The 24,318-nt window shown below is 39.5% G+C and overlaps 1 protein-coding gene across 1 annotated transcript in view; it reads left to right on the forward strand.

Moving 5' to 3' along the window:
* caln1 (calneuron 1) overlaps positions 1 to 23,427 on the forward strand; it is a 337,365-nt gene extending 313,938 nt beyond the window's left edge. The window contains exons 5-6 of the mRNA XM_072589560.1: positions 2,278 to 2,431; positions 15,507 to 23,427. Coding sequence (XP_072445661.1) covers positions 2,278 to 2,431; positions 15,507 to 15,634 — 282 coding nt within the window. The 3' untranslated portion in view covers positions 15,635 to 23,427. The remainder of the gene's footprint in view (positions 1 to 2,277; positions 2,432 to 15,506) is intronic.
* The last annotated feature ends 891 nt before the right edge of the window (positions 23,428 to 24,318 follow it).

Here is a 24,318-nt window from a genome sequence, read left to right on the forward strand (position 1 = left end):
AAACTTCTCTCCAGTCTGAGAAACAGCCATTTAGTACAACTGTCTGTTCCCTTTCACTTGGCCAACTTCATAGCCAGACTGTGACTGTCCCCTTTATTGTTTGATTGCTGACAATCCTGTTATTACCTCATCACAAAGCTCAAGCAAGGTAGTTAAATATAATTTACTTATAAGAAATCTATGCTGGATTTCCTTCATCAACCTGCATTTGTCCAAGTTACTATTAATTTTGTCCCAGAAAATAATTTCTAATAGCTTTCTCACCAAGGTCAAACTGACTGGTTTGTAGTTTCTGAGTTTAACCTTGTGTCCTTTTTCCTCCTTACTCTGAAATGCATCTGGTTTAATCTGATCTGACTAATACATCTACTTTTTCATTTTCTTTTAGTTTATCTGTTCTTCTTGACAAAGAAAGGGGTACATGTGTATTCAGTACCGTTGCCATGTGCCTTGTCTCAATCTGTAAATCACTATTTTGGTGAATATTTGGCCTCCTTTTACTATTCATGTATCTGTAGAAGACTTTTCAATTCTCTTTTGTGTTAACTGCCAGTCTCTTCTCAAGTTCTCTTTTTGTTTCTCCAATTACCATTTTCTCCCCTGTTCTGAATTTTCGGTAGTAAGCAAGATTATCAATTGTATTATTAACCTGGTTGTGATATTTGCAAGATAATCCCATCTGATTCTCCAGCACTTACTGATTTTATTGCTGTTGCATGAAGTCAAATTGTTTTTCAGGGCAGCACGAGAACACTCTGCTTTTACATGGTGTGCCAAGCCATCATTTATGACTTTTGGAATGGTTGGTATCTAAATTTAGTATTTCATTTGAAAGCAGGCTCCTCCCACAATGTACCATTCCCTTTAAAATACACTTAAGTGTCAATCTGGAAGAAGTGCTCAAGTTTCAAATTGAGATTTGAGCATTCAAAGCCTTCTAACTTACAGCTGAGAAGGCTGTCAGTGAATCAAGCTGACTCATAAATTGGAGAAGTAGACGCTTTTATAAACTGCCCTGGAGCAAAACGGTGCAGAGAGATATCATCAATAAATGTGAAGAAAATATTTTTTATTAAAAAAGAGAATATGAACTGGGTTTTGAGAAAATGGTTGCTGACTGACTGATGTATTTTGTAGCGCATGAGGTGTCAGATTTCTTATTCCTGCAGGTTTAACCTCCTCTATATTTATGTTAAAAGTACAAAATATGTTACATTGTAAAAGATGTTCTAATGCAACAACCAATTGCAACACCAAGCCACAAAAGGAGAAAATTAAGAATTACGATGAAAAGCTATCAAAAGTGTAGGTTTTAAGGAGCATCTTAATAGAGAGACAAAGACACACGTCAGAAAGATTTTGGTAAGAAAGTTCGGAGCTTTGAGCTGAGATAGCAGAAGGCTTGTCTGCAAATGGTTAAATGATTAAAATCATTCTTGGCAGGAGGAGGTTACAAACCTGAAGAGAAATGAAGAAATGGAGGATTTTCCAAATATGGGCAAGAATTTTAGAACTGAGGCCAAGATAGTTGCCAATGTAGATTAGCAAGTTCAGGGGTAATAGGTGAAGGGAACTTGGACAAGACTTCGGATTTGCCAGCAAAGGTTTGGATGAACTGAACTTTTGTGCAAGTGTAAGGCAGGAAGCCAGCCAGGAAATCATTGGAATAGCCCACTGTGTAGAACTAATGAGGACATCAACGAGGGTGTCAACAAGAGCTGAGCTGATACAGAGAAAGAATCTAGCACTGTTACAGAGGTGGAAGGGGCAGTCTTGGTAATCATACAGATATTGTAGTCTGAAGCTTATCTCAGATGACCAAGGTTATGAGCAGTCTGATCCGGTCTCAGATCTTTGCCAAAGAGAAGGTTGAAATTGATGATGAGGGAACAAAGCCAACACAGTAATGGGGACTGAAGACAATATCTTCAGTCTTTGCAATATTTAGTTGGAAGGGATCTCTCTATAGGAATGGTATTCTCCTAGGTGAATACATGTTTTATATGATTAACCATAATTTTAATCAGCAAATCACAGAGTTAAGTTGTATGGATCAGCTTTGTATCTTGTTTACCATTCATAAAGCATTCAGAAGCCACTGACCCACATCACCAAACTGTGGAAGTAATCTATGTGATTCAGAATGACCTTGTCAAGAAATATTAATTAAGTGTGGAATTCAGACAGAAATTCTAATTTATTTGAACTCCATCTCCCATTAAAATAGATAAAGATTTTGTCATTCTGGACTCAGCTTGATTCTTATTTTTCCATCAGTTTGATATGCAGAGGATTACACTGGAAGAACTGAAGCACATATTATTTCATGCATTTCGGGACCATTTGACAATGAAAGATATTGAGAACATCATCATTACTGAGGAGGAAAGTCTGAATGAAAGTTCAAGTAACTGTCATACTGAATTTGAAGGTAAGCCTGTTATATGTGCTGAACAGAGGTGGAGTTCATTATTACTTTTAAGTTCACTCAGTCACTCTGAGCTGAAGAAGAGAACGGAATAGATTAAGGACAGCACAAATTTTATTGAAGAGAATTGGTTTGACTTTTGATGTTATTTAATTATCATGCAAAGTCACAATTATTTTTCAGCGCAGCTAACAGCTTTCCATGTTTTTAATTCAATGCTGCAAGAAGTCTGCATTGTTCCCCATATTTCAATCAAATGCAATAGATTTCTTTCCTCTCCTCCCCCATTCTGTTAAAATTAAAGTTGAAGCCATTATGGGTATCAGTCATTCCGTGGAACCTCACCCTCTTGTTACTCTTGTAGGTATGAGTTTGAGAGGGCAGAGCTGAACCTGAAACAAAAACAGAAATGGTGGGAGTAACCAGTAGTTATAGTCAGAGTGTCACAGAATCATACAGCATGGAAACAGACCGTTTTGTCCAATTCGTCCATGCTGACCATGTTCCCAAACGAAACCAGTCCCACTTGCCTGTATTTGGCCCATATCCCACCAAACCTTTTCTATTCAAGTACTTATACAAATGTCTTTTTAACGTTGTAACTGTACCTGAATCCACCACTTCCTCTGGCAGTTCATTCTACACACGAACCCACTCTCTGTGTTGCCCCTCTGCCTTTTTAAAGCTTTCTCCGCTCACCTTAAAAATATGCTCCCAAGTTTTGAACTCCCCCGTCCAAGGGACAACACCATTGTAATTCACTTTATGCATGCCCTTCGTGATTTGATAAACTTCTATAAATTCACCCCTCAGCATCCTAAGTTCCAGTGAAAAAGTCTCAGCCTATTTTTATAACTCAACCCTTTCATTCCCAGAAACATCCTGGTAAATCTTTTCTGAACCCTCTCCAATTTAATATCCTTCCTATAGCAGAGTTACCAGAACTGCACCCAGTACTCCAGAAGAGGCCTCACCAACGTGCTGTACAACCTCAACATGACTTCAGGCAACACCGGTTCAAGGCCCTTTGTTCAAAACTGAAGGAAGGTCGAAATGTAATATGCTTTGAGCAAGGGGAAATGATGAATGAAAGGAGAGTTTGAGAGAGGTTGGTGGTCTAGAGAGATAAATGTTTTAGAGCGATAATGATTATAGTGAGGAATCAAAAGATTGTTGTATCCAAAAGCATAAGCTTGAAGAACAAGATTAAAATCAGCATGTGGAAAAGAAAACAAAAGGAAGTGGTGGGACAGAATTTACGGTCTTAAATTATTGAACTCATTGTTATATCCATTGATATGATGCAAAGTTCCTAATTACAAGGCCCTGCAGTGGACATCACTGGGTCATTGCAGCAGGTTAAGGATAGAGATGTCAAGATTTGAGTAAGGTGGAAAATTAAAATGGCAGGTAATTGGGAGCTCAGGATCATGCCAGGGATCTGAGAGAGAGGTGTTCTACAAATTGGTTACCTAGTCTGTGTTTGGTCTCTTCGGTGTAGAAGACATCAGACATGAGCACAAATTCAGTACATGACAGTGAAATGAGCCCATGCTCATTACTACTTCAACTGGGAGGGGTAATTGGGACCTTGGACGGTGAGGAGAGGACAAAGGGCAAAAGGCAGTTGTTACATGGGAATGGGCAAGGAGGTTGAGGGGTGGACCATAGAGGAACTGATTGGGAAGATATCTTTGACATTGTTAGAAGATGATATATTCAATGTGTAGGCTAGAGAAGGTGAAGATAAAATAGCCTTTGTTAGTTCTGGGAGGCAGTGGAAGGGATGTGAGCAGAAGTTCAGAAATTGGGTTGACAATGGTTGAAGACTGTCAATTGGGATGTGAACCTAGGAGGTAAAGTTGGTAAGTTTATAGATGACACCAAAATTGGATGTGTAGAGGACATCGAAGAAGGTTACCTTAGAGTACAATAGAATCTTGATCCGATGGACTAATGGGCCAAGAGATGGCAGATGGAGTTTAATTTAGATAAATGTGAGGTGCTGCATTTTGGAAAGGTAAATCAGGGCAGGACTTGTACATTTAGTGGTAAAGTCCTGGGAAATGTTGCTGACCAAAGAGATCTTGAAGCGCAGGTTCATAGTTCCTTGAAAGTGAAGTCACAAGTAGATAGGATTAGATTCCCTACAGTGTCCAACAAGTCCCCACCGACCCTCCGAAGAGCAACTAACCCAGCCCCATTCCCCTACACCTAACACTACGGGCAATTTAGCATGGCCAATTAACCTAACCTGCACATCTTTGGATTGTGGAAGGAAACCAGAGCACCCGGAGGAAACCCACACAGACACAGGGAGAATGTGCAAACTCCACACAGACAGTTGCTCGAGGCAGGAATTGAACCCAGGTCCCTGCCACTGTGAGGCAGCAGTGCTAACCACTGAGCCACCGTGCCGCCCTTAAAGTGAAGAAGGTGTTTTTTATGCATTTCTTTATTGGTCAGAGCATTGAGTACAGGAGTTGGGAGGTCATGTTGTGGCTGTACAGGAAATTGGTTAGGCCACTTTTTGAATATTGCGTGCAATTCTGGTCTTACTCCTATCAGAAGGATCTTGTGAAACTTCAAAAGGTTCAGAAAAAAATTACAGGGATGTTACTAGGTTTGGAGTATTTGAGCTATAGGGAGAGGCTGAATAAGCTGGAACTGTTTTCCCTAGAGCGTTGACAGCTAAGAGGTGACATTATAGAGATTTTTAAAATCATGAGGGGCATGGATAGGGTAAATAGACAAAGTCTTTTCCCTGGGGTGGGGAGTCCAGAACTAGAGGGCATAGGTTTAGGGTGTGACGGGAAGGATTTAAAAGGGGCCTAAGGGGCAACATTTTCTTGCAGAGGGTGGTGCATGTATGGAATGAGCTGCCAAAGGAAGAGGTAGTACAATTGCAAAATTTAAAGGCATCTGAATGGGTTTCTGAATAGGAAAGGTTTAGAGGGATATGGCCAAATGATGGCAAATGGGACTAGATTAATTTAGGATATCTGGTCAGCATGGGCGAGTTGGACCAAAGGGTCTGTTTCCATGCTGTACAGCTCTCTACCTCTATGACTCTTCAATGAATTTTGTGATAGCATACACGGCTGCTAATGAGCATTGGTGGTAGAGGGAGTGGATGCTTGTGGGTGTGGTGCCAATCAAGTGAGCTGCTTTGGCCTGGATGGTCAAGCTTGTTGAGTATTGTTGGGGGTTTTGAGAATTCCTTGGTTACTTTAATCATTTGCACAATGTGAGTGTTACTGGCCTGACCAGCATTTATTGCCCGTCCCTCGTTTCCCCTGAGAAGGTGGTGGTGAGCTGCCTTCTTGGACCACTGCAGGCCACATGCTGTCGGTTAACTCCCTCTTAGGGAGGGAGTTCCAGGATTTTGATCCAGTGACTGTGAAGGGAAGGTGATAAATTTCCAAGTCAGGATGGTAAGTGGCTTGCAGGGGAATTTGCAGGTGGTGGTGTTTGCATGTGTCTTCTGCCTTGTCCTTCTAGATGAAAGTGGTTGTCGATTTGGAACCTTCTGTCTAAGGATTTTTAGTGAATCTTTGCAGTGCATCTTGTAATAGTATACACGGCTAGTAATGAGCATTGGTGGTGGAGGGAGTGCACGGTTGTGGATGTGGTACCAATCAAGTGAGCTGCTATGTCCTGGCTGGTCAAGCTTTGTCAAGTATTGTTGGAGCTGCACCCATGCAGGTAAGTGGAATATTCCATCATATTCCTGATATGTGCTTTGTAGATGATAGACAAGCTTTGGGAAGTCAGGAGGTGAGTTCAGGAAAGAGGATACAGAGACGCTGGTCTGGAAAGCTCCATCATCAGTATAGGTATGACTGAGATGAGCAGGTTTAGAGAATGGAATGGAATCCTTGCAGAAAGCAATGAGGACGTTTAGGTGAGATACCTGCAAGAGTCAGTGGGTTTCTAATGAATATTAGCTGATTGTCTGTCCTCAGAAATGGGGACAGAGAAATTGAGAATACAAAATAATTGGGAATGGATCAGTTGAGGGTGGAAGTGGGGCAGCAATTGGAAGAAAATTTGATGAAGATTTTAAGTTCTTAGTTAGACAGCAAATTGTACTGATATAGTCATAAAAATACCAGAAAAAGAGTAGAGGGACTGGAACAAGACATTTTCTTTATCTCCTTGTATCGCCTTGGGATAGCACGATGGTTCAGTGGGTAGCACTGCTACCTCACAGTGCCAGGGACACGGGTTCAATTCAATTCTCAGGTGACTGTGTGGAATTTGCATATTCTCCCTATATTTGCTCCGGTTTCCACCTACAGTACAAAGGTGTGCAGGTAAGGTTGACTGGCCAGCTAAGTTGCAACATAGTGTCTGAGGATGTGCAGGCTAGGTGGGAAATGCAGGGTTATGGGGTCAGATAGGACTAGGTGGGATGCTTTTTGGGGGGATCAGTGTGAGCTTGATGGGCTGAATGACCTGCTTCCACACTATAGGGATTCTATGATCCTTCAAGAAAGTATAGCTATAAAGTGAGTTAAAAGAGAAATGGTTCATTGTGAGAACAAGGTTAGCCAGCCGAAGAAGAGTAGCGATGGATGGGGAATGGTTGAGCTTCCATTCAAAGGAGAAATGGACAGCCCTTGTACTGTCCTAGTGGGGAATGAGACACACAGGGTTTAGCAGTGAAGAGAAGCAGTTGGGGCTGGAAGCCGGAAATTGTTGAAATGATCCAGACCATCTGAAGAGTCACTGATGCAGATGTGAGGAGACTGGAGAAGGAGAGAAAATAAAATCAAGGTAGGAGGAAGTAAATGCAATGAAGCTGCAATGATATTCTCCCAGACGAGGCTCGTTTGTGGATTTTGCAAAGGAAGTTGAAGCTACTTGCTCAGAGTTTTAGACTATGAGGTGGAAAGCTGAGAGGGGAAGATTTCTAGAAGTAATGAGATCAGTGACAATCGAGAAGCATTGGCTTGATGTTCAGTGGTATCATGCCAGACAACAACAGCAACACCCTTTTAAGCAGGTTTGATAACAATGGCAGGGTTATATCTGAGAGAACATAGTATGGTGAGTTCAGAGTGAGTGAAAGGAGCTAAGTAATTGAGACACACAATGTCACACCAATAGTTCTTGGTAAAAAGATCAAGGACAGGTAAGTGACCCAGGAAGGAATCCAGGTGTATGGAGAGTTTTGAAGATGGATGAATGGATTCATTAGTGGACAGAGAAAGTGGGGGAAGGACTGATGGTGAAAGGAGACAGCATTGAGGTTTAAGCAATAGAAGTGAAGCTCAGATTTGTGCCATGCTTGAAATTCACTGAGGTAATTAGTGTAAGGGGGTAAAACTGAATCCTTGGCTAAGGAAAGATTGTTCAGCATCAGAGATGCAAATGTCAGAGGGCACTGTGAATACAGGTTGAAGAGGGAATAAACAAAGAAATGGGGTCAGAGAGAAATGAAGGGAAAGAGAGTTGGGAAGGATGTTTTGTTGTTGGACCTTGCTCTCCTTAACTGTTGAAAAAAAGATAAAAGCTTTATTGTTAACATGTCAGATAAGATGATGGATTGAATGAAATTGGGGGGATGCACAGCTTAGGGATTGAGTGAGTGTTGCTAGAAACAGAGATCAAAGTGTATATATGGCTAAATATTGCATTTGAGTAGAACCTGATCCTGTTATGAGACAGATTGACATGTGTGAGAACTACACAGTGATCAGGAGGAAGACCATCATTTTCTCCTCTCCTCACTAATACATAAGCTGGGATTCACATAGAGCGCTACCCAAAGATTGAACTTGAACTTATGAATATTTTCTCACAAAGTTTGAGGACTGTGCATATGGCTGCCCCTGTTGCATTGCTTTCTTCATCAAGACAAGCTTCCTGCCCTAACATTGACCTCACAAGTTTGTCTGGCATCTCCTACTCCTCGTCAATCCTTTCCAAATCCATGAGACTCATCTGCTTTTTTAACCCCATTCCCATTAAACTGTATCATTTCTTCCTGGCAGTGCCACACCCCTAATTCTAACTGATATTGTAAATGCTTCTCTATTCTGAGGTTACTGTCACCTTCCATCTCACTAAGCGCATCCTTGATGTATGTGAACATATGGGCATAGGTGCGTACAAACATATGAATTAGGAGCAGGAATGTGTTTTTTTATTCATTCACGGGATGAAGGTATCACTGTCTAGGCTAGCATTTGTTGCCCATCCCTAACTGCCCAGAGGGCAGTTGAGAGTCAACCATGTTGCTGTGAGTCTGGAGTCACATATAGACCAGAGCAGGCAAAGATGGCAGTTTCCTTCCCTCAACGACATTAATGAATCAGATGGGTTTTTCTGACAATTGACAAGGATGTTGCCAGGGTTGGAGGATTTGAGCCATAGGGAGAGGTTGAATAGGCTAGGGCTGTTTTCCCTGGAGCGACAGAGGCTGAGGGGTGACCTTATAGATGGTTATGAAATCATGAGGGGCATGGATAGGATAAATAGACAAATTCTTTTCCCTGGGGTGGGGGAGCGCAGAACCACCACCCCAGGTGTGAGGGGAGAGGTAATGGTAATGGGTGAGGGGGGAAAGATATAAAAGAGATCTGAGGGGCAACTCTTTCACACAAAAGTTGGGACATGTATGGAATGAGCTGTCAGAGGAAGTGGTGGAGGCTAGTGCAATTGCAACATTTAAGGCATCTGGATGGGTATATGAATAGGAAGGAGGGACACCTGGCCAGCATGGACAAGTTGGATCGAAGGGTCTGTTTACATGCTGTATATCTCTATGACTGTAACAAAGGTTTCATGATCATCATTACACTGAAATCAAGAATTTTATTGAATTCAAATTCCACCATCTGCTGTGGCAGGATTTGAATCCAGGTCCCCAGAACATTACCTGGGTCTCTGGATTAACAGTCTCATGATAATACCAGTAGGCCTTTGCCTCCCCATTGTGCTATTTGGGATCATGCAGTTGGCTTTACTAGTGAATAAGGTTATGATTTATCTGATTATGGCATCAACTCCATGTTCCTGCCTGCCCCCAATAATCTTTACTCTCTTGTCAAGCAAGAATCTATTTATCGCTGCCTTACTCATATTAAACGACTCTATCTCCACTGTTCTGTGGAGAAGAGGGTTCCAAAGGTTCATGAGCCAATAATTTCTCCTCATTTCTCCATCACCAATGGAAGACCGCTTACTTTTGAACCATGTACCGTAGTTCTCGTCTCTCCTACAAGGAAAAAAATCCCTTTAGCTTCCACCATGTGGAGTCCAGTCAGGATTGTTCATGTCTCAATAATAGCTAATCTCCAATGGATACTGGTTCATTTTCTAACTGCTGCTAACACTTTTATTGAATAAGAAAATCAGAATGATACATAGTACTTCAGAAATGGCCTCACCAATTCTATATAACTGTCACAAAAATTCCAACTTTTAATATAAAATATATAATTAGTCTTTGTAATCACCTGCTGTATGTGCAAACTTACTTTATGTGATTTGTGTATGAGGATACCCTCTGTATGTGAATTCTACAACCTCTCTCCACTTAAATAATATGCTAGTTTTCTATCCTTCATGCTAAAGTGGGCAAGATCACATTTTACTAAGTTTTTACTCCCTCTGCCAAATATTTATTCTGTCACTAACCTATCGATGTCCCTATGTAGAGTCTGTATGCACTTATTAGGTTTCAACCTATGTTTGTAATCTGCAAAGTTAGCAACCATGCATTCAATTCCTTTGTGCTAGTCAGCAGTATAAATTGGAAATAGTTGGAGCCCTGGCATTGGTGTCTGTGGGACTGTCCTTATCACATCTTTCCAACTTGAAAGTGTACTACTCAGATATTGAGGTAAAAACAATGACTGCAGATGCTGGAAACCAGATTCTGATATTGGACATGCCAACAACACTCAATCCTCCTCTCTCCCCAGCATGAACCCACCCTATCGTCTCCCCCACTTCACCACCGCCCCCTCACCTATCTGTTATCCTACATTCCACCCAAGTACCTAACACACTCACCCACATCTTTGTAACAATTGAACACACTGCCCTCCTTTTTAGCCTTATTGTATGCCTTGGGGCATTTTCTTACCTCACAGTGTCTGCATTAATGCATTTTGAAAAAGCATTTGAGACTTTAGAAGTCACAGTTGCAAATAGAAAATTGTTACATTTGCAACTTGGCTTTCTCTATAATCACAGCAGCAGGAGCAACACTTGAGAACACACTTTGGTGTGCTGTTACAATCATATTATTTTAGGCTGGGGTAGACTCCCCTTTAAAGCTTCAACTCAGATTGGACTGTTATTTCAGCACCAGCAGGAAACTATCAGAATCAGAGATCTTCAATAAGCACATAGTTTGGGATTGATTGAAACTCATATTTCTAAAATGAACTATAAGGGGCAGGGACAAACTATATATAATGAGCATGCTTTTTCGGACAAACTGAATCTTTACATAGCTCATCCATTTGCGAATAAAGCTGTGCAACATGCTGGTGAGTCACAAAATTAATTAAAATTTCTGCCAACTCTATGAGATTAGGAAGCAACATTGCTAAAAACTCAGGTTTTCAGAACTGTCTGATGTACATTGCCTCCTTTTGCTGGATTATATTCTTCATGGCTTTAATGCATACTGATATTGTCAGTTATGTAATGCTGAATTTCAATAGCTTCTTCTAAATGCAAGCACTGGCTTTATATTTGGGTGACTTTGAAATCCACAGTTGACTTCTGAAGGTTGTCAAACCCTGATCTGACCAACTCGGTGTAAAACAATCCAGGTGCTGACACTTGGTGAATCTAAAAAAGAAATACACCACCAGCAACACTATTGCTTCCAATCCGGTGGGAAAACTGAGGTTTTATGATTGGGAAATGATTATGTATTGTAGTTTAGACTGCCAGAAGGATATCCTGGAATTTTAATTCAAATTGGCGCAAGACAGCTTTATCTCTTGACTCATAGCTCCCTTCGGAATTTAAATATCAATATCCTGTCTCTGGCTCCACAAATGGAAACCTAAAAATACGTGAGGCTGAATCTTTGCTGCCCTCAAGAAAAGGAACAGAAATAAAAAGCAAGAAGCTGAGCTGGAGCTCGTCAGATGCACGGGCAACTGAGTCACTCGAGAAATCAATTGATGGTGCCTGGGAAACAGGCCAGTCATCTTCTGGGCAGGGAATTACACAAGGAGTCATAAGAAAGATTTACTTGTAAGAATGGAAAGAAAAAATGACCAAAACTGCTGCCTATTTGGACATCCATGATATCATGCATTATATTTGCAGAAACTGTCCCCTTTTTCTCCATTGAGCTAACTCTTGCTGGGGTGATAGAACAAAGATACAACCACTTGCCCATAGCTGAGCCAAAAAGAGCTTCATAATTTGTACATCTGAACAGTGACAGTCAACCATCACAGGCATCACAGCCTTGCCAGTATTGACTTTGCTGCTTTCCCATAATATAGTTTGAGTTCTCTCTCCCAGTCATGTTTACAAAAAAGAGCAGTGTCCAGAATTGGGGCCATATCTCCCTTGATCTAAAACATACAAACTTCAGAACATAGGAGCAAGAATAGGCCTTCAGCCCCTCAAGCCTGTTGTGCCATTCTGTATCTTGGTTGATTAATAATTTCAATGTCATTTTCTGGCTGGGATCCCCACACCGTTCGACGTCTAGAAAGCTACTGTCAAGAACATGTTCAGTGACCGAGCTAATACATGTAATGCGTACCAGTAGAATTATAGAGGGATGCCTTTTGACTCACAGTGCGTGCACTGATTTTTTTAGCACCACAGTCCTAAATTAATCATCCTGATTTGCTTGTTCACTGTAACCAGTATGTTCCCCTGCCTCAAATCATTATTGACTATTTCCTTAAGAATGCAATAATCTCAACCCAATCCTTGTACAAAACATTTCCTATTCAAAAATCTCCCTGTGTAAGGAATGTTTCCTCAAGTCTCAGTTCATTCTCATGAGTAAAATGCCTTTCCCTCTTCAACTGACCCTAATTGTTCATAATTCATGAAACTTCTATTAAACCTTCCCTTAGTCTTTTCTGCTGGCTGTTGTCTTCTCAAAACAACAACAGCTCACATCTTCAATATTATACTGGTTGTGAAATAATACAATGAACTTTCTATAATGAAGCAGTAAAATTGATGTAAAGTGTAATTATTGTCTTTTACACACTTTTAAGCTTCAAATTGCCATTGTTGCTAAGAAGTAGTGACCATATCTATTAGCCATTTCACTCAGTTTGTCAGATGGAAAACATCATAGCATCATTGCTGAAGCTAACAGTACAATTAATGTACAAGAAATATATTAGAAATAAAACAATATGGCAAATATTTAAGAATAGTTCTCAGTTTGCAGCCACAAATGTCAGGCTATTAACATAGAATAATTTTTAAAGTGCTTCACAATGGCTCAAGGATGTCAAGCCAAACATAACAACTGAGGGAGTGTTGGCATGAAGCCAAAGGAATTGTTTAAAAAAAAGGAATCCATTTTGAAACATGTTTTGCCCTGAAGGCAGGTATGAAATACACTACAGTAATTTGTTACAGAAACGTGCAAATAAGAGTGGGAGCAGGATATTCAATGTATTGAGCCGGTTCCATCACTCAAAGTAATGAGACACCCTACTTCCTGCAGAGCATCAAGGACCTCACTATATAATGGAAGCCAAGTCACAAATAGGGATCCCTTTAAGGACTGAAAAATAATTTATTTTATCACATAATCATACTGTTCTAAAAACCAGGAAGAACAAAACAGTTGCTCTGTGTTTTCATCAAATAGTCAACTGCATTTATCCTTTCCAAAAGTAACAAAGGAAATGTCCATACTATTACAATATTGCTGAAACAAAGTAAATAAATATCCCCTCAAGATTTGCAGATAGCTCCTTTAAACCTTCATTAATCTTTTCCTTCAACTCATTATTTATTTTTCTTTGTGAGTTAGATTGGGGAAAGACATAAAGTCAGAGGCTCTTAACCAACTTCACTGTTAGATGTTACTATTCTTGAAAGCATCAGTTTAATAATTTGAACTTTTTATTTTGATCATCTTCCTCTCAACATCTTACTATCTTGCTCTTCTTATCGTAACACTGACCTCTATGACCCTTCAAAACTACTTCATCTGTAAATTGGTCTTTCACAATGTGTACCCTTCAAAGTATTCATTTATGCAGTGCCATTTTGTGAGGAATTTGACATTGCAAACCAATCCTAACAATGGGACCAGGGACATGGTTGACTTCTCACTATTGCTTCAGTCTTGTCACTTGTTAAGATGGAAGTGAAAGTGCTTTCTCTTTTTCTTTCTGAAGATAAATGGAACCAGGCTCCCTTTAAGTCATCATAAATGGGTTACCAAACTTGTAACTATTTATTAATGGTGTCCTTTTGGAATAAACAGGAACTCTGTCTATTTTGTAATAAAATGAAATATAATGCTTCTCCAGCAAAAACAGATACTTATATTATAAAATTAAAGTCCATTTTTACTTTAGTAAAACTTAATAACTTAATTAAACTTTGGTCTAAAGATAGGCTCCTTTTATCTCAACATTATTAAAAATGGACATTTCTTGAAAGCCAAATATAGTAGGACTCTTTAATTTGTCATCAAATCTGTTTCTATTCGGACAACTTTAAAAATCACACAACACCAGATTATTGTCCAACAGGTTTATTTAGAATGGGTGTCACGGTGGCACAGTAGTTAGCACTGCTGCTTCACAGCGCCAGAGACCTGGGTTCAATTCCCACCTCAGGCAACTGTCTGTGTCAAGTTTGCACATTCTCCCCGTGTGTGTGTGGGTTTCCTCCCATAGTCCAAAGATGTGCACGTTAGGTAAATTGGCCATGCTAAATTGCCCATAGTGTTAGGTGAAGGGGTAAATGTAGGGAATGGGTCTGGGTGGGTTGCTCTTCGGAGGGTCGGTATGGATTTGTTGGCCCGAAGGGCCTATTTCCACACTGTAAGTAATCTAATCTTACACTAGCTTTCGAAGTACTGCTTCTTCATCAGGTTGTGAAGCAGGACCATAAGACTGTAGCAGAAGATTATAGTGATACAATAATATATTGAACAAACCTAGCTTGTTATGCCTTTAATCTTTTAGAAATGGTTTGCTGGTTTTAGTTCTTTAATATGTAAATCCCAGAACTTCTTTTAAGTTACATTCTCAGATGACTTAAAGTTTTATCACAAAAGGTGACATCTCAGTTCTATTTATTTGGCATCAAGATTATGTTGTACAGCTTTGTCTCATTTTACAAATAGCAAATACAAGCCAAGTTGTTTCCGGGTAGTACCATTGAGGGCTCGGATTAGCTTCCAGTAGCAGAAATGATTCTGGCTTCTTCTTTATCAATTTTTTTGTACCAACTTTCTTCTCAGAGTGCTGGACCCAGACATCCATTGGTACCTCAGCCAAAGGACCACTCCTCACAGTTGACTCCTGATAGTTGTTAAGTTATTTAATTCTAAAATAAACAGAATCTCACCCAAAGTTGGTTACATCAATGCATACAGGAATCTTGGGCCTTTTTTTGAGCATTTCAGTTGGTTTTCCCCTCTGACCTTCCATTCAACTTGCAGCCTAACCACTCATACTGCACTGGCTGAGATCAGTATGAAATAATGATCAAACCTTGAATCTTCCTGGTCCCTTTGGCTACGTTCCCTACTGTAGGTGCAGCACACTAACAATGTGATCCATCTAGAAGTGTAACTATTTTCTTTAAAGAAACATTAAAATTATTTGTAATGTCTTTCTTAATGGCCACCAACAGATAACAGACACTGGAGAGCAGCAGAAATCACGGTTTGTATGATTTCTTACATTGGTAAAATTGTTCTGTAATGCCCACAAAGACTTCTACAAAGACTCGAGTGCAATTGTAAGCGGATTTGTCTGTTTTATTTAGAGTAACACAAATCTGCTACTTGTCTAAAGCCGTGGTATGTTGAAAGCATGGGGTGTATTTGTATGAATTTTAAACTCTGAATCACAGCTTTCTTCTTTGCTTCTGTCAGTGCATTCACAGAAGAAGAACAGACAGACGTGTGTGAGGAAGAGCTTGATCTGCGCATTTGGTGTGGCTTTCATCATCAGTGTCATGTTGATTGCAGCAAACCAAATTCTCAGGAATGGCATGGAATAGCTTCCTTACCAATCAGCAACTATTGGCATGAACTGGCTTTGCACGGATGCCATTCATTGGGTAACCTCCAGCAGACTCCTGGATTAGGATCACAGGGTGTTGTAAATAAGAGTAGAATATATTTCTACTAGGAACATGGAGCCCAAAATTGAAGTGATTCTTTTTAGGTTCACACAATTAGAATCCCACAGATGGGGATTTTTTTATTAAAGGGCTGAATTATTAAAGGCTGATTTTTATAATAAAGAAGTACAGAAGTTCTGAATTATAGCTACGACTGGTAGTAAAACACGAGAGAGATAAGAGTGGATCATTATTTTGTAGTATTTTTTCTCCACCTGCTAATGTTAGCGAAACCATCAGTATGACTACCTAACAGCAAAACGTGCTTTTCCCTGCTGTGATTGTCTTTGCGAGATTAGTCAACAAAGGAAAATCAAACTCCAAGATGTTTGGAGTTAACATCTGTCCAGTCTGAGGTACCGATCGGATCATTTAAAGGATACACGGTCATTATCAGAGAACTAGTATACGATAAAGTCGCTCCATCCCAAGTATTTAGTGCTGTGCGGTTTTGCATTGACAACTCATAAGTCAGTGACAACAAGTGCATAAATATGAATGTTTGCAATGTATGACTTGTATCTGCCAGACTGCTGCTCATGACTGAGTTCGAACCATGCCAATGTTGCCCTCTATTGGTGCAGAGTGAACAATTCGAACGGTGGCTAAAAGCAATGGCTACTTCTGACTCACAAAGAAGAGCTTATCTTCAAAACTGCCTGCTGCTGTGTTACTGAACCCAATAATTTCAGTGTTTCCACCATCATCAACATTCCCAGATTTACTTCACAGTACTTCACAGGCAAAAACAGTGATGGTATCATTGGCACAGCTGTAAAGGAAAGGGCTTTTGGAAGTTTAGGAATGCCCGAAACTAATCAAATAACCATGTAAGCATGCTAAGGTAGCCCACAGGCATCTTCTTCAGGGCATTTAAGGATGGGTAATAAATGCAGGCCCTGCGAGCGATGCCCACATTCCACAGGTGAATGAATAGAGAAAAAAGTCATATTAATGCATTACTAGTATAGTCATTCTTTGTAATATTCATCAAATACTCATATACTGATTTACACCACTGTATGTTACTCCATTTTTCCAGTCCCACATCTCCTCATTCCTCACCACCTATAGGACTATTTCTTTCACCAACCCCACTCTTCCACATTGTTCCCCTGCATTAGCCCTTGTTGTTCATCACTGACTTGATTTGTTTTCTCTCGCGTCCATCAATCCCACTATCCTTCCTTGTTCTACTGCTAACCCTCATTACTCCCACAGTGATCCTTTGTCATTGATCCCATTGCTATTCCTCAGTGTTGTCCTGGGCTTAAACAGTGTGATAGACTCTTGAGATGAGGGACAAATTTTGTATGTTTTCAGTCTATCTCAAGCCATGTGACTCATTAATGCCTTTTATTGTTTGTTTGACAGTGACCTGGCCATGTGAAGGTGTGGGGTAGTAAGGTTTCATGTGCTCTGCTCAGGAACTTTTAAAGTGGGGATATTGTTGAACAGGGCCCAGTTTTTTCACTCAGTTAAAATGCAACTCGGTTGTCAAACATGTCCTGTCACACCCGTGGTCTGTTTCTTGTAGCATTTTATTAATTTCTTTTTCATTCTTTTTGCTGAAATTGCTAGTGAAAACCTTTTGAAATACAGAACTGGAAGCAAAATGAAAATCTGTCAATTGTACATATTTCAGCAGCAGAAATGAAAAATGGCTGCTGTAATTCTGTAAAAAATTTAAAAATACAACAAGAACAGAAGATCATTTAGACATTTTTTTAAATGTCAATTTTGACATTATATACTTCACAAGCTTGATCAACAGGTTGTGTTTGCAGACAGGGACTAACTGGTTCCTGCACATCTCCACTTTGCTGCATTAACTCCACGTTTCTCAAATATTTACTACGGTGCCTTCAGTTATGTATCAAGTGGACTCGAGCAACGAATGTCATGGAATGTTGGACAGGGACTCAATTGTATTCTATAATCATTAATGCTCCATCAGCCCCAGCACAGGCCACTGGGTAGCTGTGAAACACAGATGCAGCCTTTGCTCCAGATCACTGACAGCCCTGCTCCACTACCCTGAACGGGGTCTGCCAAGGGAAGGTGAGCGTACTGAGAGATAAAGCAATGCTTTGGTGAGCTGCTCCATCTAGTGACTAAATAACGACTGACAAAACTCAACCCACAAACGCACATCTTAGCAACGATTCACTCTGAGGCTGATGTGTACAATTACCTTGCTTGGAATGCAATTGCTTGACTGCCTACGTTACTAAGTTCATTAAAGTGCCAGAAGAAAATGTATTTATTCACATATTAAACAGAAGAAGGATTGAACGACTCTGTTCTCTCCCTTTTTCAATTTGTCACCTTTCATGGCGCATTTCCTTTTTTAAGGGAATTTTGCCTACCTACCATTTCTACAGACTCTTCATTAGAGGACTGTGCTGATACTCTTCCTTGTTGGATGTTTGAAAAAAGTATGAAGTGGCTAAGAAGTTACCAGATTGTTGGCAGCTCAAAGTCCAGCAATTATACAATATATTATCTTCATGTGTAAAGCAATGAAATGCAATGGCAGGCGATTGAGTAATGGTCATTTCTAAAGCGGCTTCTCTTGTGCACTTCAAGGGGAGTGGAATGGAGTTTGGATGCTGTGGTGTTTGAACTAACTGTGCAATGTGTGTCCATCAGAGCTGACAGACTCTCTGACTTGCTGTTCTGATTGACAACTTGGCTTCCAGTTGGCCAGGAAATACTCCAGAGCATGCCATAAAAGCAGGTAGATTCCAAAGCTCTATGGAGGAGGGATGAGTGGAATAGAAGGCAGTTCATAGTAAAACTAACACTTGAAGTTTTTTCTCCTGGAATTCAACTATGGAAAATCTTCTCCCTGCACCCCCTCGCTGTCAACCAACTGTACCAACAGATCTAAGCCTGGGATCTCTTTGATCTACATGGCTAAGAACATGTTAAGCAACAGATCTCCTGTTTACTGACCTGGAATCTCCAAATATGCTACCTTCAACAGATTGTCAAGAGGCATCAAAGAATATAAGGTTGGGTGGACTGTAAACTGAACAAATGTACAACGCACAACTCCCATGTCATGTTATATTGATCCTTGGAGATGAATTGTGCATGGTGCATTATCCTATTCTACCCTATCCATATCAGAAAGTGACTTGTCACTTGGAAAAATTTATCTTTTACCTCTGTGCTACTGAGGACCTTTGTGTAGTGGTACCAATGGTTCAGTACAAGGAGGTATACAATAAATGGTACATAGTTAAATTATATTATTGCGGCATCAGTTGATGTTATGATTCAGTATTTGAAGTTGAGCAAAAAAGTATTCTTTCATCACTGTGAATTGAAGGTGGAGTTTATGTGTAGACCATCAATTTTAAACTCCACAATTCTCTGAAATGACTATAATTCAGAACTTCTATGTGTCAGAATAGTTACAAAGTATTTCATTGTTTCAGTAAAATTATACAACAAACTAGCATACAGTTACTGTAAATATTAAATATATAGTCAATTTTGGCATGCTTTAATAAATGATTAACATGAGAAAATACTATTTATCAATTCTAACTTATATAGGTATACACTTCTCATAGCTACCAAAGTTTACGCCAGTTTAATCACATACCTCTTGTAATGTGCAGCTCCATCACTTTGAACAATGAAAACAGTTGTCCACCTACTTTTGGTGAAACTTTTTCACTACATTGCCATTTCTGGTAAGAAAACATTTAAAGGAACAACACTCATGTATTAATTTTAAAGTAAAATTTAAATTATTTTTATATTATTTTGGATATGCTACTGTCTTACGATTGTAAAGTCTACATGTTATATGCCATTGAATGAAGATGTTTAAACTTCTCCATGTTATCATCCAGAGTGTTTTTCTTATTTCTCTGACCCTCACTGCTGCGATGTACAGCAAAACCCCAGCAATCTGTGGTGGAGAGTTTTTTTGCTAGGTTTTTTTCAATTTCTGCCACAAATGGGAGGTAATGAGGATCCTCTCACATCGCCTCCCCTCCATACACATAAGTTCAATGCCTTACCATTCCATTATGTTCTAATGTCCAAAGTGTTGTTTAATCAAGCAGCTGGAACTTGTGCAGAGTAGATTCTGCAACGAGATGAAGGTGGCCCTCAAAGGGTCAAAATAGATTATTAAAAGTCCATTGATGAAAACTGAATCCTGATATGTTTTAAGTGGTTCAACATTGTACTGACAAGCATTACACTTGCCACGCTTTAGATCAAGGGTTTGCAACTCTGCATTGTCTCATACTCAATAATTTACTTGCCGAGTTTCATCCAGTTCGCGGTGGGATGACCGGATAACATCATAAGTTGGATTATTGTTAACAACTTCAATAAGAATTGATAGGTTCTGATTTCACCAGTCCAGATCGCAGAAGGCAACATTTTGTTGAACAGATTGTTGGCTCTCCATTACTGCACCACTTTCAGTCTCAGTGTTGGTGCTAAGGTACGGGGCCAATACCAAGTGTCTCCAAGCACTATCGCTGCCCAAACTATTCAACAACTCAAAACAATTTGGAATGTAAAATGGCCCTAGAGAGCTGTTAGCCTTCCAGGATTATCTTTGGAGTTTCCAGAAGTTAAGCATTAATCTCCTGGATATTGCTGTGAGCATGACAAAATTCATTCAGACAGTGGAAAATAGTTGAATAAATTTAAGGAAATGAAGCTAAAAAGCATTGTGATAAGTCTATCTAACCAGAGATGGCAACCCTACTGCCCAAATGGAGTCCCCATTAAGTCCACACGCTGGGCAATAAATTACAAGCTAAAAGTATTGTTAACTTAAGGAAGCCAACCAGTGACAGAGCAGAATGTAATAGTAATAATGATTAGGTTTAAGCGACAGCCTTTGCTGAAGCAGGCACCAAATTATTTGTCACAGCAGCGTTAAGAGACAGTCTGCTAGTATACAGTATAGATCTTTTGGCAAGTTCAAGTACTGAGCTAACATAATCTAATAGGAGATCAGATAGGAGCATTGAAGTTAGGATGTTGTTCTGTGATCAAATTATCAATAAAAACAATGACATTCCAGGAGAATTCAGATTATATCTGCCAAGTAATATAAATAGCTTGAGGCTGATGGGAGCTTGGGAATAATAACAATATCATAAGATGCCAAGATGGGTTTCCATTTGCATCACAGGGGTCATTTTGACTTTGTGCACTATGAAACAGATGATATTTCAATAACAGCTCTCTTTACATCTCCCCGCCTTTTAATTTCATTCAGATAAGTGAATATTAAAAACCAGGAGAGATATGACACATGCTGCTGGTTGCTGACTATAAACTCTGGACAAAGTACCAGAAGACTGGAGAGTAGCTAATGTTATGCCATTGTTTACGAAAGGCAGTTAGAAGAGGACTATAATCTATAGGCCTGTGAGTCTGATATCAGTAGTGTGTAAGCTGTTGGAGATGATTGTGAAAGATACGATTTACATGCATTTGGAGAGGCAAGGATTGATTAAGAATAGTCATTATGGCTTTGTGCAAGGAAAATCGTTTCTCACAAACTTGATTGAGTTTCTAAATCAAGTAACCAAAAAGATTGATGACAGCAAAGTGATAGGTGTTGCTTACTTGGACTTTGGTAACACCTTTGACAAGGTTCCACATGGTAGACTAATTAGTAAAATTAGATCACATGGGAATCAGGGTGAGCTTGCCATTTGGATGCCAAATTGGCTTTATGGTAGGAGACTAGGGTGTTGGTGGAAAATTGTTTTAAGGACTAGAGGCCTGTGACTAGTCGTGTTCCACAGTGATCGGTACTAGGTCCACTTTTGTTTGTCATTTGTATAAATGATTTGGATAAGAATATAGAAGGCATGGTTAATAACTTTGTAGATGACATCAAAATTGGTGGTATAATGTACAGTGAAGGAGGTTATCTAAGATTACAAAGAGATGTTGATGAATTGGGCCAATGGGCTGAGGAGTGGCAGATGGATTTTAATTTGGGTAAATGTGAGGTATTGCATTTTTGATAAACAAGGCCAGGACTTATGCAATTAATGGTAAGGCTCTGGGTAGTGTTGTAGGACCTAAAGGTTCAGCTACATAATGTTTTGAAATTTGCATCACAGGTAGATACGATGGTTAAGGCTTTGAACATGCTTGTTCAATGAACATCCTTCATTGCTCAGACCTTTGAGTATAGGAGTTGGGATGTCATGTTGAGGAGGTACTGGACATTGGTGAGCCCTGTTCTAGAATACAGTGTGCAGTTCTGACTGCCTTGTTATAGGAAGGATACTATTAAATTGGAAAGGGTTAGAAAAGATTTACCAGGATGTTGCCATGAATGGTGGGTTTGAGATATAAAAATAGACTGGAAAGGCTGGGATTTCTTTCACTGGAGCAGAGGAGGTTGAGAGGTGACCTTATAGACCTGGCACAGGCAGGCAGAACTAGTTCAGTTTGGGAACATGGCTGGCATGGACTGGTTGGACAGGGTACTCTATGACTGTCTTATGAAATATAGTACAAAGTCAATATCTATGTTCACTGTGTGCCAGTTGACAGTAATTTCCCATTTATATTGGAGCTACGTGTTTATGGTGAAGCTGTGAATTGGTCACCAATGAAGCCAATAATAAACGATGGGGATTTTAAACTTGAAATGATTTTACCTAAGTAAGGTTAAGAAAAATAATTCTTGCCATTGGATTCCACAATGACCAAAATAACAGAGATTGGAACCAGGTTACTAACGTGAGACAAAGAATGTAATACAATGGGATTCATGTCAAGCATAATGTTCTAACTGAAGACATAACTCTGACATCAGTCTAAGATGAGTATCTGAAGAGGGAGGTCTTAGACACTAGGCTAGAAATTGTGTATAAGAACCTTCGACAGATGTAAATTGGGTATCAAAGAGTTGAAGAGCTTTTCTTAGAGATAAGCAGCAAGCAGCCTCATGCACAGTGTACGTGCTGACACCCACAGCCTGAGGCGTTCTATACTGATATTTCAATGTGCAGGTAGCTGTATTGGCCTAAAGCAATTGGGCTCTCAATGTACACTGTTAGTACAGTACGTGAATTGGACTAATCCTCAGCAACAAACCTTGGCGGTTAGGGTTCATGTAGACTGTGTTGATTCTAACTACGAGACCTCATTGGTGGAAGCAGTATAAATGAAGCATACAAGGATGTGTTCACTCCTGCTCAGAAAGCTTGTAAATATGAAATTAGTTGCGGCCCTTAAAATTAAAAAAACTGATAAACTATTTAACGTATGCATCTGGATTCACAACGAAATATTATTTCTCTCCTAGTAGACTGTGCATGTCTCACTATATTACTATCACATGTGCTCCAGAGGATTAGAAAGCACTTGCCAACTGAATTAATTAAGTCTTTTGGAAAGCAAAATGTCTTTTTGTGTGCAATCATTTTGAGAACATACTGATAGACCTAATTGTTGTTTGAATTGACCTGCTGAGCATGCCAACAGCTATACTGTACAAATCTGTAAAACAAAATTGTTTATGCATTTGTTCGTTATTTTTGTTTTTAACTAATATTTCTCAGGGTTTTATCAAATTATTTATGTCAATAAAATATCCAGAGGCTTAGTTTGTTTGAAGATTGTTTGAAATTATTAAATCATTTTGTACACACAAATAAGCTTTTTTTAATTCTTATGAGGAGTTGTGCAAATGTTATTCCAATGCTGGGAATTTATATACACGAACGCACGAGTAAGGAACAGAAAAGGCGATTTGGCCCATTGGGTCTGTTCCAACATTCAATAAAATTATGTTTTAACTGTTTTGTTTTTCAAGTTCAACGTTGCTATGTATCTTTGTTTCTGTCGCCATCAGAAGTTTATCTACTCCAGTCTTAAATATATTTAATGACCAGGTCCACTTCCTTCTAGGGTACAAAGTTCCAAGACGCGATTGCCTGAGAGAAAAAAAACCCTCCATATTTCTCTCCTAAAAGGATGGCCCCTAAGTTTTAAACAATGCAATCTAATTCTGCGAGCACCCCACACAAAGGAAATCTCTTTTCCATGTGCACTTTGTCAAAACCATTCAGGATCTTATGTAGTTCAATCAAGTCATCCTTCACTCCTCTTAATTCCAGAGGAAACAATCCCAGTCTGAACCTTTTCGCTAAAGACCACTCACTTATTCTAGCTATTAATCAAGTAAAACTCTTCTGAATTATCTCTAACAGGGAGACCAAAACTACACTCCATATTTAAGATGGATCTCACCAATGCCTTGTACAACTAAAGCATAATACCCATTATTTAAGGTCAGTTCCTCTTGGATTAAAGTATAATATTCCATGAGCCTCAAGTTAAATTGAAACACTTGCTGCATCAGCATACTATTTTTGTGACTCATGCACTGCAGCATCTAGATAACTCTGGACCTTGGAATTCCACAGTCATTCATCATTTTAGTAATAATTTGCTTTTGCTTCCTAGCAAAGTGAACAAGTTTACACTTTCCTACATGATAATCCTGCCATATTTTCACTCATTCACTCAATCTATATATAGCTGCA

Source organism: Chiloscyllium punctatum, chromosome 19 (assembly GCF_047496795.1).
Source record: "Chiloscyllium punctatum isolate Juve2018m chromosome 19, sChiPun1.3, whole genome shotgun sequence".
NCBI lineage: Eukaryota > Metazoa > Chordata > Chondrichthyes > Orectolobiformes > Hemiscylliidae > Chiloscyllium > Chiloscyllium punctatum.